This window comes from Dryobates pubescens, chromosome 6 (assembly GCF_014839835.1).
Source record: "Dryobates pubescens isolate bDryPub1 chromosome 6, bDryPub1.pri, whole genome shotgun sequence".
Lineage (NCBI taxonomy): Eukaryota > Metazoa > Chordata > Aves > Piciformes > Picidae > Dryobates > Dryobates pubescens.
The window spans coordinates 1,514,957-1,529,501 of NC_071617.1; the positions used below are offsets into that span (position 1 = coordinate 1,514,957).

Here is a 14,545-nt window from a genome sequence, read left to right on the forward strand (position 1 = left end):
CCTCCCCAGATTTCTTGGAGTCCCCTTCAGATATTGGAAGGCCACAATGAGGTCTCCTTGGAGCCTTCTCTTCTCCAGCCTGCACAACCCCAGCTCCCTCAGTCTGTCCTCACAGCAGAGCAGCTCCAGCCCTCTGCTCCTCGTGGCCCTTCTCTGGACACCTTCCAGCACTTCCAGATCCTTCCTGTAACAGAGGCTCCAGAACTGGACACAGTGCTCCAGGTGAGGTCTCAGCAGAGTGGATCAGAGGGGGAGAATCCCCTCCCTGGCCCTGCTGGCTCTGCTGTTCAGACAGTTACAACTGATCAGATTTTAGGTAGGTGGAAATTATGTGGAGGAACTGGACTAAGGCCAAGTTCTGTGAATGACCACTTGGTTTTCTGATTGTGTCACAGGCACTTACTTGTCAGCTGGCCAAAAACAGGTAGACTCTCCTCTCTTTCATCATATGAAGCTATTGAGACAACATACTCTATATCAGGTATAAGATCAGACAAGACAGTCTGGGTAGTGCTAGGTGAAAGAGTAAATTCTTTAGTAGGTCCATCTGCAATAAACACATCAAACAGTTAATGCAGCCTTCAAATCCAATATCATTTTTAAAAAAGGGGGGGAAAGGCAACAAAATAATCTAAATTTAATCTAAATTGCAACATTAGAGGCTGGAAGGGACCTCCAGAGATCATCCAGTCCAACCCCCCCTGCCAGAGCAGCAGCACCCAGGGGAATCTGCACAGGAATGCGTCTAGGTGAGGTTGGAAAGGCTCCAGAGAAGGAGACTCCACAACCTCTCTGGGCAGCCTGCTCCAGGGCTCCCTCACACCAAAGAAATTTCTTCTCCTGGGGAGATGAAACATTCCCTGCTCAAGTTTGTCTCCATTGCTCCTTGGCTTCTTGCTGTGCAGCACCCAAAAGAGCTTGGCCCCCTCCACTTGACCCCCAGCCCTCAGCTATTGATAAACATTGATCAGATCCCTCTCAGCCTTCTCCTCTGCAGGCTAAACAGCCCCAGGGCTCTCAGTCTCTCTTCCCAGGGGAGATGCTCAAGTCCCCTCAGCATCCTCCTGCCTCTGCCTTGGGCTCTCTCCAGCGGGTCTCTGTCTCTCTTCACCTGGGGAGCCCCAAACTGGCCACAGGATTGCAGCTGTGCTCTCAGCAGGGCAGAGCAGAGGGGGAGCAGAACCCCAGAATTGTTCCAGACTAAGTGTGAAAAGCACCAGGCCACAGGATTGCTTTAGAAATGCCTTGCCAGCAGCCCTTAGCACTCTGTGATTCTGTGCAGTTAGCTGGAAGCAAAAATACACCCAAGCCTTTAGGAGACATTCATGCCAGAGCATCTCACAGAACTCACCATTGGTTGGGACCACAGTTATCCTGTAACCCACTATGGCATCTGGTGGCCTTTTCCATGACATTTGAACATTGTGTTCATCTATGATTGTAAAATTCAAGTCTGACGGGGGGTTAACTGCAAAAGATTCACAGCGGGAGGACGTGTGAGAGCTTGCACCAGCTCTGGGGCAAAGGAATCAGGCAGTCAAAAAGCAGCATTTAGCAAAGCTTACTAAAAAGCAAATAAAGAAAGAAATAAAATTGTCTTTGCATAAATTTGTTTCCAACAAATATAAAGATATGTTGTTGGAAGTGGGGGGAAGGGGGGGGGGGGGAAGAGTAAAATATAAGCTGACAAAAATAGGACGAAACACCACAGGGTATAGGGCACTACAGAGAGGACAGCACAGAACAGAGGTTCCTTGAGTTGCCAAGACATTCAAGAATGGCCAGCAAAAACCAAGCACAATGGGGGGGGGGGAACACAAAAAACCAACATTTGGGTACATGTACAATGAGTTCACAGATAAATCACCACATATGCAAACGTTTCACATCACAATCAAAAGGAAAACGCTGGGGGAGGGCTGGTTGGGGGGTTGGGGGTTGGTTGGGTTTTTGGTCCATGCTGGGTGCAATCCGTACAGGCATGCCAAACAAAAGAGATCACAACCTGCTTACAACATCAGGAGATCATTTAGTACATCGAGAACACAGCACGCTGCTTGAGCAGGCAGCAAAGAATTGATCAGGTTTGGCTATTTTATCATTATTATTATTCAATAGGGTCTCTGCAGAGCTTTGTTTCTTATCAATTTCACTGAATCTGGAAACTTTGCAGAGGAAAAATAAATAAATATATATATTCTCAAGAATACAGGGGGGGAAAGGTTGAGCAGGGAGGTGGTGGAGTCACCATCCCTGGAGGTGTGTAAAAAGGGATTGGACATGGCACTTGAAGCCATGGTTTAGTTAGTCATGAGGTGTTGGGGGATAGGTTGGGCTTGATGATCTCTGAGGTGTTTTCCAGTCTTACTGACTCTATGATTTTATGATTGGATGCTTGGTAAACCAATTTCTCTCAGGGTCTAGGTGTGGATATACATCTGAGTGCATACCAATCATAATCATCATACATTTATTCATCATTTTCGTTCCAAATCTGGAGAGCTCCACCTGTTTGCTCCTGGAAGCCAACCAAGTGGCCCACTTTGCACATGGGTGCAAAGGATTCAGGAACTAAGGGTAATGGGAAGGAGAGGAGAGGAGGGAGAGGAAGAGGAGAGGAGGGAGAGGAAGAGGAGAGGAGGGAGAGGAAGAGGAGAGGAGGGAGAGGAAGAGGAGAGGAGGGAGAGGAAGAGGAGAGGAGGGAGAGGAAGAGGAGAGGAGGGAGAGGAAGAGGAGAGGAGGGAGAGGAAGAGGAGAGGAGGGAGAGGAAGAGGAGAGGAGGGAGAGGAAGAGGAGAGGAGGGAGAGGAAGAGGAGAGGAGGGAGAGGAAGAGGAGAGGAGGGAGAGGAAGAGGAGAGGAGGGAGAGGAAGAGGAGAGGAGGGAGAGGAAGAGGAGAGGAGGGAGAGGAAGAGGAGAGGAGGGAGAGGAAGAGGAGAGGAGGGAGAGGAAGAGGAGAGGAGGGAGAGGAAGAGGAGAGGAGGGAGAGGAAGAGGAGAGGAGGGAGAGGAAGAGGAGAGGAGGGAGAGGAAGAGGAGAGGAGGGAGAGGAAGAGGAGAGGAGGGAGAGGAAGAGGAGAGGAGGGAGAGGAAGAGGAGAGGAGGGAGAGGAAGAGGAGAGGAGGGAGAGGAAGAGGAGAGGAGGGAGAGGAAGAGGAGAGGAGGGAGAGGAAGAGGAGAGGAGGGAGAGGAAGAGGAGAGGAGGGAGAGGAAGAGGAGAGGAGGGAGAGGAAGAGGAGAGGAGGGAGAGGAAGAGGAGAGGAGGGAGAGGAAGAGGAGAGGAGGGAGAGGAAGAGGAGAGGCGAAGAAGAAGAAGAAGAAGAGGAGGAGAGAAGAAGAAGAGAGAAGAGAATTAACCAGGTTGGAGAAGACCTTTGAGATCATTGAGTCCAAGCTATCACCCAACACCATCAAAATGTCTGCAATTTGCTGAAACAGTTGAAGTTTGGGGGGGAAATAAAACAGGATTCCACCAGTTTACACCAGGCTGCTGTAGGAGTTTCCAAGGTGCAAACCATTCTCTTTCACCTTCCCTTTGCAGCAGGCGGTACCCATACTGCGAGCGGCATTTTACACATCAAAATGCCAGTATGGTTCCACACAACACAGTGGTTAATTATGAAAAGACAACATCAAAAGTGCATTTATGGACATTTATTTTCACAGGACCTATAGGAAACAGCAAAAGAAGGGCACCAGTGGTCTGAACAAATGACTGCAAGTCGAACTCCTACGAGCTGATGACAGAAGTAACTGAACAGCACAGGAAGAAAACAGTTCACACAGGGCTGGCTTGCAGCATCATGCAGATGGAGATGAGATGTTGATGATTATTGTGGTTTAAGCTTCCCACGATGGACAAAAGCCTCCATGTACAAGGTCCATTACACAAATGGATATTTTATAATGATATTCTCCTGGTCAGCTTCATGCTGGCTCATGCAGTAATTTGCTGACTCACTGTCAGTGCATGGTAGGTGTATTATATACTATCCTTTAAACAGCTCTACAAAGTAAGATTAGATTCAGCCATACTCATCACAGAATCACAGAATCAGCCAGGTTGGAAAAGACCTCAGAGATCATCAGGTCCAACCCATGACCTAATACCTAACACCTCCTGACAACAAAACCATGGCTCCAAGTGCCACATCCAAGCCTTTCTTGAACACCTCCAGGGATGGTGACTCCACCACCTCCCTGGGCAGCACATCCCAAGGGCCAATCTCTCTGTATGGGAAGAATTTCTTCCTCACCTTCAGCCCAAACCTCCCCTGGAACAGCTTGAGACTGTGGCCTCTTGTTCTGCTGCTGGTTGCCTGGGAGAAGAGACCAACCCCCACCTGGCTATGACCTCCCTTCAGGGAGTTGTAGACAGCAAGAAGGTCTCCCCTGAGCCTCCTCTTCTCCAGGCTCAGCAACCCCAGCTCCCTCAGCCTCTCCTCACAGGGCTGTGCTCCAGAGTCCTCCCCATCCTCTTTGCCCTTCCCTGGACACGTTCAAGTATCTCAATGTCCTCTCCTTGCTATGTACTCTCCTTAACTACTTCTGAGACCATTTTGCAGGCATTTGAAATAGAGAGGTCTTCCCTGTTATGTGGAAGATCTCCATCAGAGGTCAGATATTTATTATTATATCTTTTTTTTTTTTTCCCCACTCATCAACATAATTGAAAGGGTAGATAAAGAAATCAATGCTGGAATGTCAGGGTTGGACCTGGTGATCTCTGGAGGTCCCTTCCAACCTCTAATGTACTGTGATAATGTATATTTAGGTTAAAAAAGAAGAAACCACTTGTCCAATTGCAGGAGGTAATATTGAGCTCAGAAACAACAGAAATAAACCAAACCTACCAACCAATTGTGCAGGTTTGGGGTTGGGTTTTTTTTGCCTTTGAATTCCCTGTCATTTGCAACCATAGGAAAATATGGCTTTGTAGTACCGATGCCACAGCTAACACTAGTGCTGGAGTGAATGTTATTTCTCCTACTGTCCATACACAGGCAGTGAGATTAGACCATTAACCTGCATGCACAGTTCCACCAACCATTCCATTCAGGAGTACCAAGATGCCAGAGAGACAGCACAGGGGTAGCTCCTTAGTGACCGACATCATGCAGCAAACACCAGGTTAGGAGAGAACTACCCCAAGGGGATCAGAATATCATTATAAAATATTGGTTCAGTAGCAATGGCTCAGGACAAATTTAATGCAAAGGCAGAGACAACTGACCTGAGCATGCTTTCAATTAAAAAATAAATAAATTAATTAAAATTAAGTACATGGAAGGAAAAAAAAAAAACAAAACAAAAACATAGCACCACCAACCTTGGAAGTAAATTGGGGCATGTTGCAGCAGAGGCTTTAGGCTTTAGCTGCTGAAGGGCAGCAGCAGCCCAACTTGTTGGTATCCAAATGATGGGATTCCAGATAAACTGAAAAAAACTGGCTGTGAGGCAAAGTCTTGAGCATTTTAAAGGGACTCCAATCATCCATTTCAGCAAAACACAAGCGTGGGTCGTGGCAGGCAAGGAGAGCAGCACATCGATACTCCAGCGACGGAGCCTTGCGTCCGGGGGTTCTCAGCCTTCAAGGGTAAGGACAGCGCTGCAGGGGACCTCAGAAAGTCCCCTCGGCCATCCCACGGCCAAAACTCGACCAGCCATCCCATGTCATTCCTGACATGGTTGCTCAGATCATCCTCAAAGACTTCCACTGCTGGCAAGACAGCCAGCTGCCCACAGAAATTGCTCCAAAGCCTCACTCCCTCTATCATCACAAAGTTAATCCCAACCCTCATCTTTGCTATTGCACTTTAAATCCATCCATTCACAGCCTGTGGCTGGCTCATCACAGAGTCACAGAAACATTCAGGTTAGAAAAGACCCTCAGGATCACCATCCCAACCATGAACCCTACTCCACAAGGCTCAGCCCTAAACCACAGCCCCAAGCCCCACAGCCAAACCACCTTCAAACACAGCCAGCCCTGGGGACTCCACCACCTCCCTGCCCAGCACATCCCAAGCCCTGACCACTCTTTCCCTGGAAACATTTTTCCTAGTGTCCACTCTAAACCTACCCAGAGGCAGCTTGAGGCTAATCCCTCTTGGTCTGTCACTAATTCCCTGGGAGAAGAGACCAGCACCAACCTCTCCACAACCTTCTTGCAGGGAGCTGTAGACAGCCAGGAGGTCTCCCCTCAGCCTCCTCTCTTTCACACTAACCATCCCCAGCTCCTTCAGTCTCTCTCCAGCAGATTTCTTCTCTAGGCCCTTCAGAGCTTCCTTGCCCTCCTCTGCCCTGGCTCCAGCACCTCCACAGCCTTTGGCTTTCTTGGCCATCTGGGCACACTGCTGCCTCCTCTTCAGCTGCTTGCCCATCAGCACCCCCAGGTCCCTTTCTGCCAGCAGCTTTCCAGCCATGCTGCCCCAAGCCTGGAGCCTTGCTTGGGGTTGTTGTGCCCCCAGGGCAGGGCCTGGCACTTGGCCTGGTTGAAGCTTCTCCTGGTAATGTTGGCCATGGATCCAATCTATCCAAGTCCCTCTGCAGAGCTTCCCTACTCTGGTGCAGATCAACACTGCCACCTGACTTGGTGTCACCTATAAACTTATTGCTGACACACTCTGTGTCTTCATCAAGGTCATCAATAAAGATGTGAAACAGAAGTGGTCCCAACACTGAGCCCTGAGGAACAGCACTTGTGATCTCCCCCTGGCTCTTTGTGATCACAGATGGGGGAAAAAAAATACATGACAGAAAGAAATCTTGGTGTGAGGACACACAGGGAATGCACTGGAGTATGGCAGTGCTGGACTAAAAAGGCAAGAGACAGCCTGAAATGCAGAGCATTAAAGCACAGCATCACACATGAGAAGTCTGAGCTTGGAGAGAGCCACCAGAAGAGTTGCAAACTAAACCAAGAAGAATTTCACTGTCAAAGAGCAAAAACGCCAAGCACGAGGACAGATTTGCTTCCTTGTCCAGGGTAAACAAACAGCTTCCCCAGTGAAATGCCATGAATGCATTTAGACTGCCTGTTGGTTTTACCCCCTCTGCTGCTACAGAGAGCAGCCAGCTAGAAGCCCCTGCACTGCCCGAGGGGAGGAAGCTCAGGCTCTGCAGGAAAGCTCAACCACCGTTACTGCTGCTCACTGCCCTGCCAACAGCAGCAGAGCACAGCTCTCACGAAGCACTCGCAGAGCAGCTGTGATGCTGGGGAAGAACCAGTTTCATCCTGGAAGATTCAAGAATCTATGAACAGCAGCATTGGATAAACAGCAGATCTGCTCCCAGGGGAGGCTGAAAGAAATGAAAGCCAAAGGAAGGCAGAAAAATAGAACTAAGCATTTCCTTCCCTCTGCTTTCACTCCATCATTCAGGTTGGAAAAGACCCTCAGGATCACCTAGTCCAACCCAGAACCCTGCTCTGCAAGGCTCACCCCTAAACCACAGCCCCAAGCACCACAGCCAAACCACCTTCAAACACAGCTAGCCTTGGGGACTCCACCAACTCCCTGCCCAGCAGATTCCAATCTCTGACCACTCTTGTGCCTAAGCTCCACTCTAAACCTACCCAGGGGCAGCCTGAGGCTGTTTCCTCTTGTTCTATCACTTGTGGGAAGAGAGCAGCAGCAGCCTCTGCACAACCTCCTTGCAGGGAGCTGGAGGCAGCCAGGAGGTCTCCCCTCAGCCTCCTCTCTTTCCCACTAACCATCCCCAGCTCCTTCAGCCTCTCTCCAGCAGATTTCTTCTCCAGGCCCTTCCCAGCTTCCTTGCCCTGCTCTGCACCTCCACAGCTCTCTGGCATTGAGCTGCCCAACACTGGACACAAGCCTCCAGGTGTGGCCTCCCCAGAGCTGAGCACCAGGGCACAATCACCTCTTCCCACCCTCTATCAACAATCTTTACCACATCAAACTGCCCTCTCCCTTAGCCTCCTCTCATATTTTCATCCCATCAGGTGTCTACTCACACCTCAGGGAACAAAAAATTCAACTGCATCTCTTGTGAATCCTACAGGGAGAGCCAAAGGAAGAAACAAAAACCCCAAACCAAACCAAAGCCACAAACAAAATCAACAACAAAAGAGAGAGGACTGACTTGGGGGGGGGGGGGGCAGGAGAGCTTTGCTACAATGTGATATGAAAGATGGAAAGAAATTGGCTAAAGGACAGGAGAAATTCAGTTCAGCTGATAGGATTTAAGCTGCAGCCATACCACAACTAAAGCACAGAAGAGCCAACGTGCAATTTACCAGCCTGAGTCACAAAACAGACACAGTGCAGAAGGGTGACCTGCAAACAGAACAAAACCACACTGCAAGCAAAAAGAAACCCTGTGAAAGCAATTCCCACCAGGCACTGCTGGCTTTGAGCCTTCCATTTTCAGCACCACTGTTTCTCACTTCTTTTTCAGCACCACTGTTTCTCACTGCACTTCCTGCTCGAGACACCTCTCTTACTTCAAAACCCTGGAGCCATGAGGCATTTCTTATAGGAACCTGATCACTCCAAACCAGGTACTGAGTTTAATACACATCTCTGAATGTGGAGTGATGCAGGCCTTGCCCAGGAGCACTCATGAGATCAGGCTTTGCCCACCCTTTTGCTCAGTTTTGGTGCATCCTTCAACATGAGATCTAAACAAGCCTGGCCAGTTTGCCTGGCAACGTGCCTGGTTTTGTTCTAATCACTGTGTGCTTCTCCCAACACATTTTTCTAGCTTCCATCAACCCTTCTCAAGCCATGGCTGGTTTAGTCCACATTACAACTAAGTAAAACACCTTCACTAGAATAGAATGGAAGGGAATGGAATCAACCAGTTTGGGAAAGACCTCAGAGATCATCAAGTCCAACCTATCACCCAACACCATCTGATCAACCAAACCATGGCACCAAGTGCCTCATCCAGTCTCCTCCTAAACACCTCCAGGGATGGTGACTCCACCACCTCCCTGGGCAGCACATCCCAATGGCCAATAACTCTTTCTGTGAAGAAGTTCTTCCTAACATCCAGCCTAAACCTCCCCTGGCACAGCATGAGATCCTCCATGCATGCAGTAGTGGTGCAGGACAACTGCAAGATGACTTCAAGTGAGCTCCCTCCCTCCTAAGATGGGGGAGAGCACACAAACAACATCCACTCCCTTCCTCCATCAGAACTTCCTCTGCTTTCTCTGGCATGGAGGTCCTGCATTTCAAATGCAGCTCCGAAACAACTTCAAATGACCTTCTTTGGTTCCTCAGCCAACAACAACGCAAAGCAAGGAGGCAGGAGGCTGATTCTCCCCTAGGGTGACCAGATGTTGCACTCCAGGCAGAAATGTCATCTTTTCCCAGGAAGCCACTAGCATTTACATCTGTGGGCCCCAAGCAAGCACTGCTGTGGAGGGGGCAAACACACCCCAGAGGCGTTTCTGATGCACTGTGCTTTTAGCAGCCGTCAGCCAAGGTGACGAGGTCCAGACACAGGGGCTTGCAGCAGGCCATGATCAGAGAATTTGATTCAGTTCACTACAGAATGAGAAGGAAGAAGGTTTTGTTTGAAAAATGGATTATTGACACTGGCTTCTGGTTTATTTCCAGTGAATGTGGAGGAGTTCACACTCAATGGCATCAGCTCCCAGAGGTCAGATGAAGTCATTTCAGTGCAGTACCTTCAACCAGGATGGTTACTGTGACCAGAGCCCTGCAGCTTGCACAGAAGGGTGACAGGGAAGCTTTGCCCCTAAACCTGCTGTTAATCCAACAGAGAGAAAAATGTACCAGGGCCTGGCCATTTGGAGCCACGCTGCGGTGAGGCTGGCAAGCACTATGGGTCTGCCCAGGCTGTTATCCCTGCAGCTAGAGGCAGGTCACTGCCGCTGGCTGACAGCGACCTCAGCCTCCAGAGAGGCTGGTCCAGGGCCCTGCGAGGGGGAGGAGGAGAGGGGGAAAAGCCTCTTTGGGAGAGACAGCACCACATGAATGTCAGAGCCTTGAATCCCTACCCACCACAGAAAGTCACAGAATCAAGCGGCTTGGAAGAGACCTTCAAGAGCATCTCCCCATCTATATCCTCTATGTCAGATCCACCACGGCGGCCAAAGAGTTCCCAAGGGAGGGTGCAGCCACCCCAGAGCTCAGCCGGGGGTCGCCCCGCCGAGCAGGGGAGGCTGGAATGCCACAGGCTGGCAGGGCAGAGGCGAGGGGGTCCGGCCGGCACAAAACACACAGGCGCAGGGAGCCAAACTCTGTTGGAGCATTTTATTTCAGACCTGCGGGTTGTCGGTTTGCTTTCTCAACACAGCTAAACGAGACTCCACGGCACAGAGCCAAGCCGTTCCTGGTGGGTCAGCGGGGCGGCAGCAGCGCAGGTCCCGGCCGCGCCGGGCTGGCCGCCAGCCGCGGCGGTGGCCGTGGGCTCCTCGGGGCGCTGTGCCCGGGCGGCCACGGCAGGCAGCCTGCATCCTGTCTGTGGGGCGGTGTGGACAGCACACCAGAGAGACAGAGAGAGGGAGCTACGGGCCGGCTGCCTAGCCGGGAGAAACAGAGCACAGAAGGAGCTGGGCAAGGAAGGAGAGGTGTTTCTCTGAAGGAGAGAAAGAGAGAAGGTGAAGTAGTCACACTCAAAAACGGAGAGGGAGAGAGCCAGTAGCTCAAGGCTGGTTGGGAGGTTTGCTGGTGTGTGGGGCGCTGGGAGGAAGGGGGCAGGGAGGGGAAGGTTACCTTCAGCCTCGATGGAGGAGAGGAGGGCGGCTGCACACAGAGCAGCAACTGCCGAGCACAGCGCTGTCTTCATTTCTGCCCTTTCAGATCACAACAACATGAATGAATCTGCAGTGATGGAGAGGGGAGGGGGGGGAAGGGGGACAGGAGAAGGAAACGATACGCGTGGATTAGAGGATTGCGTGGGTGTATTCATGAAACACACACACACCAAAAAAAAAGAGGCACCCTGGAATTCACTTTGTTCCCTTATCCCCAGCCCCCACCCGCGGGACCAGGTTGAAATCTCTAGACTTGAAATCCACCCAAGACGCTGACAGATCTGCAATGACTAACTGGAGAGTCTCGTCTCGAAATAATGTGCCTTTTGTTGCTGAACCCTTTCCAATCACGGTAAGCACTCGTGGCTTTAACCTGGCTGGGGTTAATTCGATCGGGGAAGGGGCGGCGAAGGTCCTTGCCTCCTCCGCACAGGCAGGAGCCAGGAGGGAGCTCCATGACTTCATCGCGGAGCGTGGTGATGGCTAATTCAGAGGTCATTCCTGCCTTGGATTAGCTAAATGTCTCTTTCAGATGGGGGGGGGGGGGGAGGAGGGGGCGGATTTTATTCGGCTCCTTTTTCATAACTGTTGAAGCACTTAGTTAGCTATGTTTTAGTGGTCCCAGGGCAGTTTGGAAACTGCAATAAACCCTTTTATTTTTTTCCCCCTGCCTACAACTATGCTATTCTTCATTGCTGGAAGCTCTGAAATAGATTCTACAGCAGTGTATGTAAGACACAGCTGAAACCTGACACGTCTGTCTAGCCACGATGTTTCAACATCTGATAATTCATTTACACGTCCTGAGAGAAAATAGATTTAAAACACACCGTAAAAAGCAGACAGCCCCCCTCCCCCAAAAAAAAAGCCTCTCACAATTGCTGCAGGCTGTCTAGCAAAATAGGAGGGATCAGACCAAGTTAGTGGTTCCTAATTGCAAGCAGCTATGCCTTCATAACTGTGTGCTCTAGGTCACATCAAATCACTCCTCCAGCAAAACTTCCACATTATGTCCTTGGCCAAGCAAAAGGCTAAATATGAGCAGCGCTCATTGCACAGGCTCCTAAGAGTTTCCAAAGCCGGAGTTTGTCTGTCTTGGGAAGTAGGGGAGGGGTAATTCATTTGAATAAAGTCACAAATGCACCATATATCATACTTAGGCTGGAGGGAAGAGAATTCCAAAAAGCAATTAGGCAACAGATTTGAATGGGGAAGATGCCAAGAGCAAACCAAAAGAACAACGCATAAATCATTAGCCTGCAGAAACAGCTTGAAGAGGAAAATTGTCTTCTTTTGCCATTTGGAGAACTAAGCAGCAAGGTACATTTAGTGGGTAGGTGCTAGGGAGATCCAGGAATTTCCTAGTTACTGGTACCGAAGTTAACAGGCTTCTTTCTGGGCAGCTGCATATCCAAGTGCCCCTCACCGCACACAGAATTACCAAGAGCTTGAAGAAAAACTGAGCAACCGTCCAACAGTTCCTCCAGCACAATGGTATTGACCATAACGGCTCCCTGACACTAGCACGAGAAGACCAAGGTTAACATTAAACAGTCCTGAAAGCTCCGAAGCCCTATTGCTGCTCTGCGTGGGAAATGGCTGTCCCCAGACACATCTGCCACATTCTGCAGGAGTTTAAGGGTCGCCTAAAAATCAGCGCGAACTGACTTTCCTCCTGGAAATGCTGTGTGGGCTTGGAGTGCCATCTTTTGATCCTCTGGAAGAGCAAAATAAATCAATCCTCTCTCAAAGGCATCTCTCCAGTTCGCTACTGCTCCAGGTCTACCATTCCTGACACACATTTTTCTTTCACGGAACAAAACGGCTCGGGCAAAGCATTCATTTGCCCGCCTAGAAACACTTTGCTTCCTTCTTGCAAACGCGGGGGTGTGAAGGAAAACCTGGAAGGTCCTCTGGCTGGCTCAGCAGGGACACAAGCAGGCTTTGTGTCCAGACTAGAGGTTTTCCCATTGATCTTTAGAGACCACACAAAAAAAAACCCAACGCAACCCTACTCTTTCACCAATGCCGATCCCATCTCATGCTAATTCAACCTACACACACCTAGCCAAAGCATTTCCAAGCCACACTTGTGCATGACATTTACCACTTCCGAGAAGAAAAAGAAATAACCTAAACGGAAAAGCAAATAAATAAACCACAGGGGAAACCCAGTATCAAAGCCTAGGGGGGGGGGGAAATCAACCTAGAAACAAGAGCAAGCATCACCGGCAGCCGCACGCCCAAGGGAGGGAAGAGAGCTCCTGCCAAAGCCTCAGCGGTAGCGTGCCCGCAGGCGTCCTGAGCGCTGACAGCGGGATCCTCTGGCCGGGACACCGCCACCGGGGCCGGGACACCGCCGCCTGCCCCTGCACATCTGCCCAGGCAGTGTCCTCTGGCAGCGCCCAAGGCCGGCAGCCCGCCGGGCTCCGCCGTGCCTTCCCCGGGCAGCCGGCATCCCCTCGGGGCGCGCTGCCCTGCGCCTCTCTCTCCTCCGCCCTTTCGGCCTCACGGCTGCGAGCCGGCTCCGACATGCCCAACGCACCCACTGACATACACAAGCTCCTTCTCCTTCCCCGTGTCAGCCTTCAGCCAAGCGCTGCTAATCTCAGCCTCGAGTGCATCGGAAGGGGCTGCGTGCGCGGTGCCTGCGGACAGGCACCGGGGGGACGTCCGAGGGAAGGGCAGGGGATCCCCGCTCCTGCGCGGACACAGACCTTCAGGGGTGGCTGCAGAGCGCAGGGGTCGGTGACGGAGCAGCTCCTGCGGCAGCTCCTCCAGCTGCAGCCGTCGGACCTGGATAAAGGGAGGAGGAGGAGAAAGGATGAAGCTCCGGGGGCACCTTGTGGAGGGAGCGGCAAGTAGCAGCGCTGGCGAAGGAGCAGCAGAAGCAGCGGCAATAGCTGAGCGCAGAGGAGGCGCTTCGGTTCCTGTAGCTCCCGGTGCGAGGGGTCCGTCTGGGAAGACTTGCCTTCTCCAAGTGGGAAGAGCCTCTTCTCAATCTGCTACTTAATAGAGGGCTGTTCCCAGCTCTCAATTTACCCTCGTAAGCGGTTACGAAACTGCAGGGAAGGTGGACTGCTGCCACCGGGTGATATATGCGCTACTCTGCTCCAGCAAGGAAGGGGATCCACTTCTGGAAACTGGCGCATACCTCCGCGCATTCCTGCTGCATGAGGCGGGCGGCCGCCGCGGCAGCGAGCCCAGGGGCAGGGGCCCGGCCCGCCGCCCCCTCCCTCCCCTCGGTTTCCCAAATCGGGGAGGGGACACGGGAGGGCAGTGGAAAAACTGAATCCCAGGGAACGCCGGCGCGGAGGGTGTCCCCATGCGAGGGTTTCCACGCAGTCACCTTCCCCCTCCCTCTGAGGGCCCTCGACGGGGTCGCGGCTGACCCGTGGGGCAGCCTTGCAGAGAAGCGCTGGCAGCCCCAGTGCGGTGGATGGGAGCCTCGGGGCAAAGAGATTAGAGTGATTTTGACACGGTTCAGGTGTGCCTGGTCTCCACCCAAAGCAGCTTACATACATCAAGCCATTCCCCTCCCCGCAGAGGTGTTTTGCTTCGAGCACAAAGCGCCGCCGGTGCCCGGTGCCGCCCGCAGCGGGGCTGGCGCAGCTTCCCGGGCAGAGGGGACGGGGCGCACGGCCCCGGCAGCCTTCTCCTTTAACCCTGCAGGCAAGCTCCCTCCCGTGGCCCCCATCTGAAGCCGTGTGCCTTCGAAAGAAGTGCACCTTCCAAAACCGGGTAGCCCACCGGGAGGGAGGCTTCGTGAGGGTCTCTCGTCGCTTGCTTCTGGGAGCT

At 51.8% G+C, this 14,545-nt stretch overlaps 1 protein-coding gene across 1 annotated transcript in view; it reads right to left on the bottom strand.

Moving 5' to 3' along the window:
- COL12A1 (collagen type XII alpha 1 chain) overlaps positions 1 to 14,290 on the bottom strand; it is a 147,751-nt gene extending 133,461 nt beyond the window's left edge. The window contains exons 1-4 of the mRNA XM_054162538.1: positions 13,465 to 14,290; positions 10,707 to 10,814; positions 1,352 to 1,468; positions 404 to 547 (exon numbers count right to left, since the gene is read on the bottom strand). Coding sequence (XP_054018513.1) covers positions 404 to 547; positions 1,352 to 1,468; positions 10,707 to 10,779 — 334 coding nt within the window. The 5' untranslated portion in view covers positions 10,780 to 10,814; positions 13,465 to 14,290. The remainder of the gene's footprint in view (positions 1 to 403; positions 548 to 1,351; positions 1,469 to 10,706; positions 10,815 to 13,464) is intronic.
- Between the last annotated feature and the right edge of the window lie 255 nt (positions 14,291 to 14,545).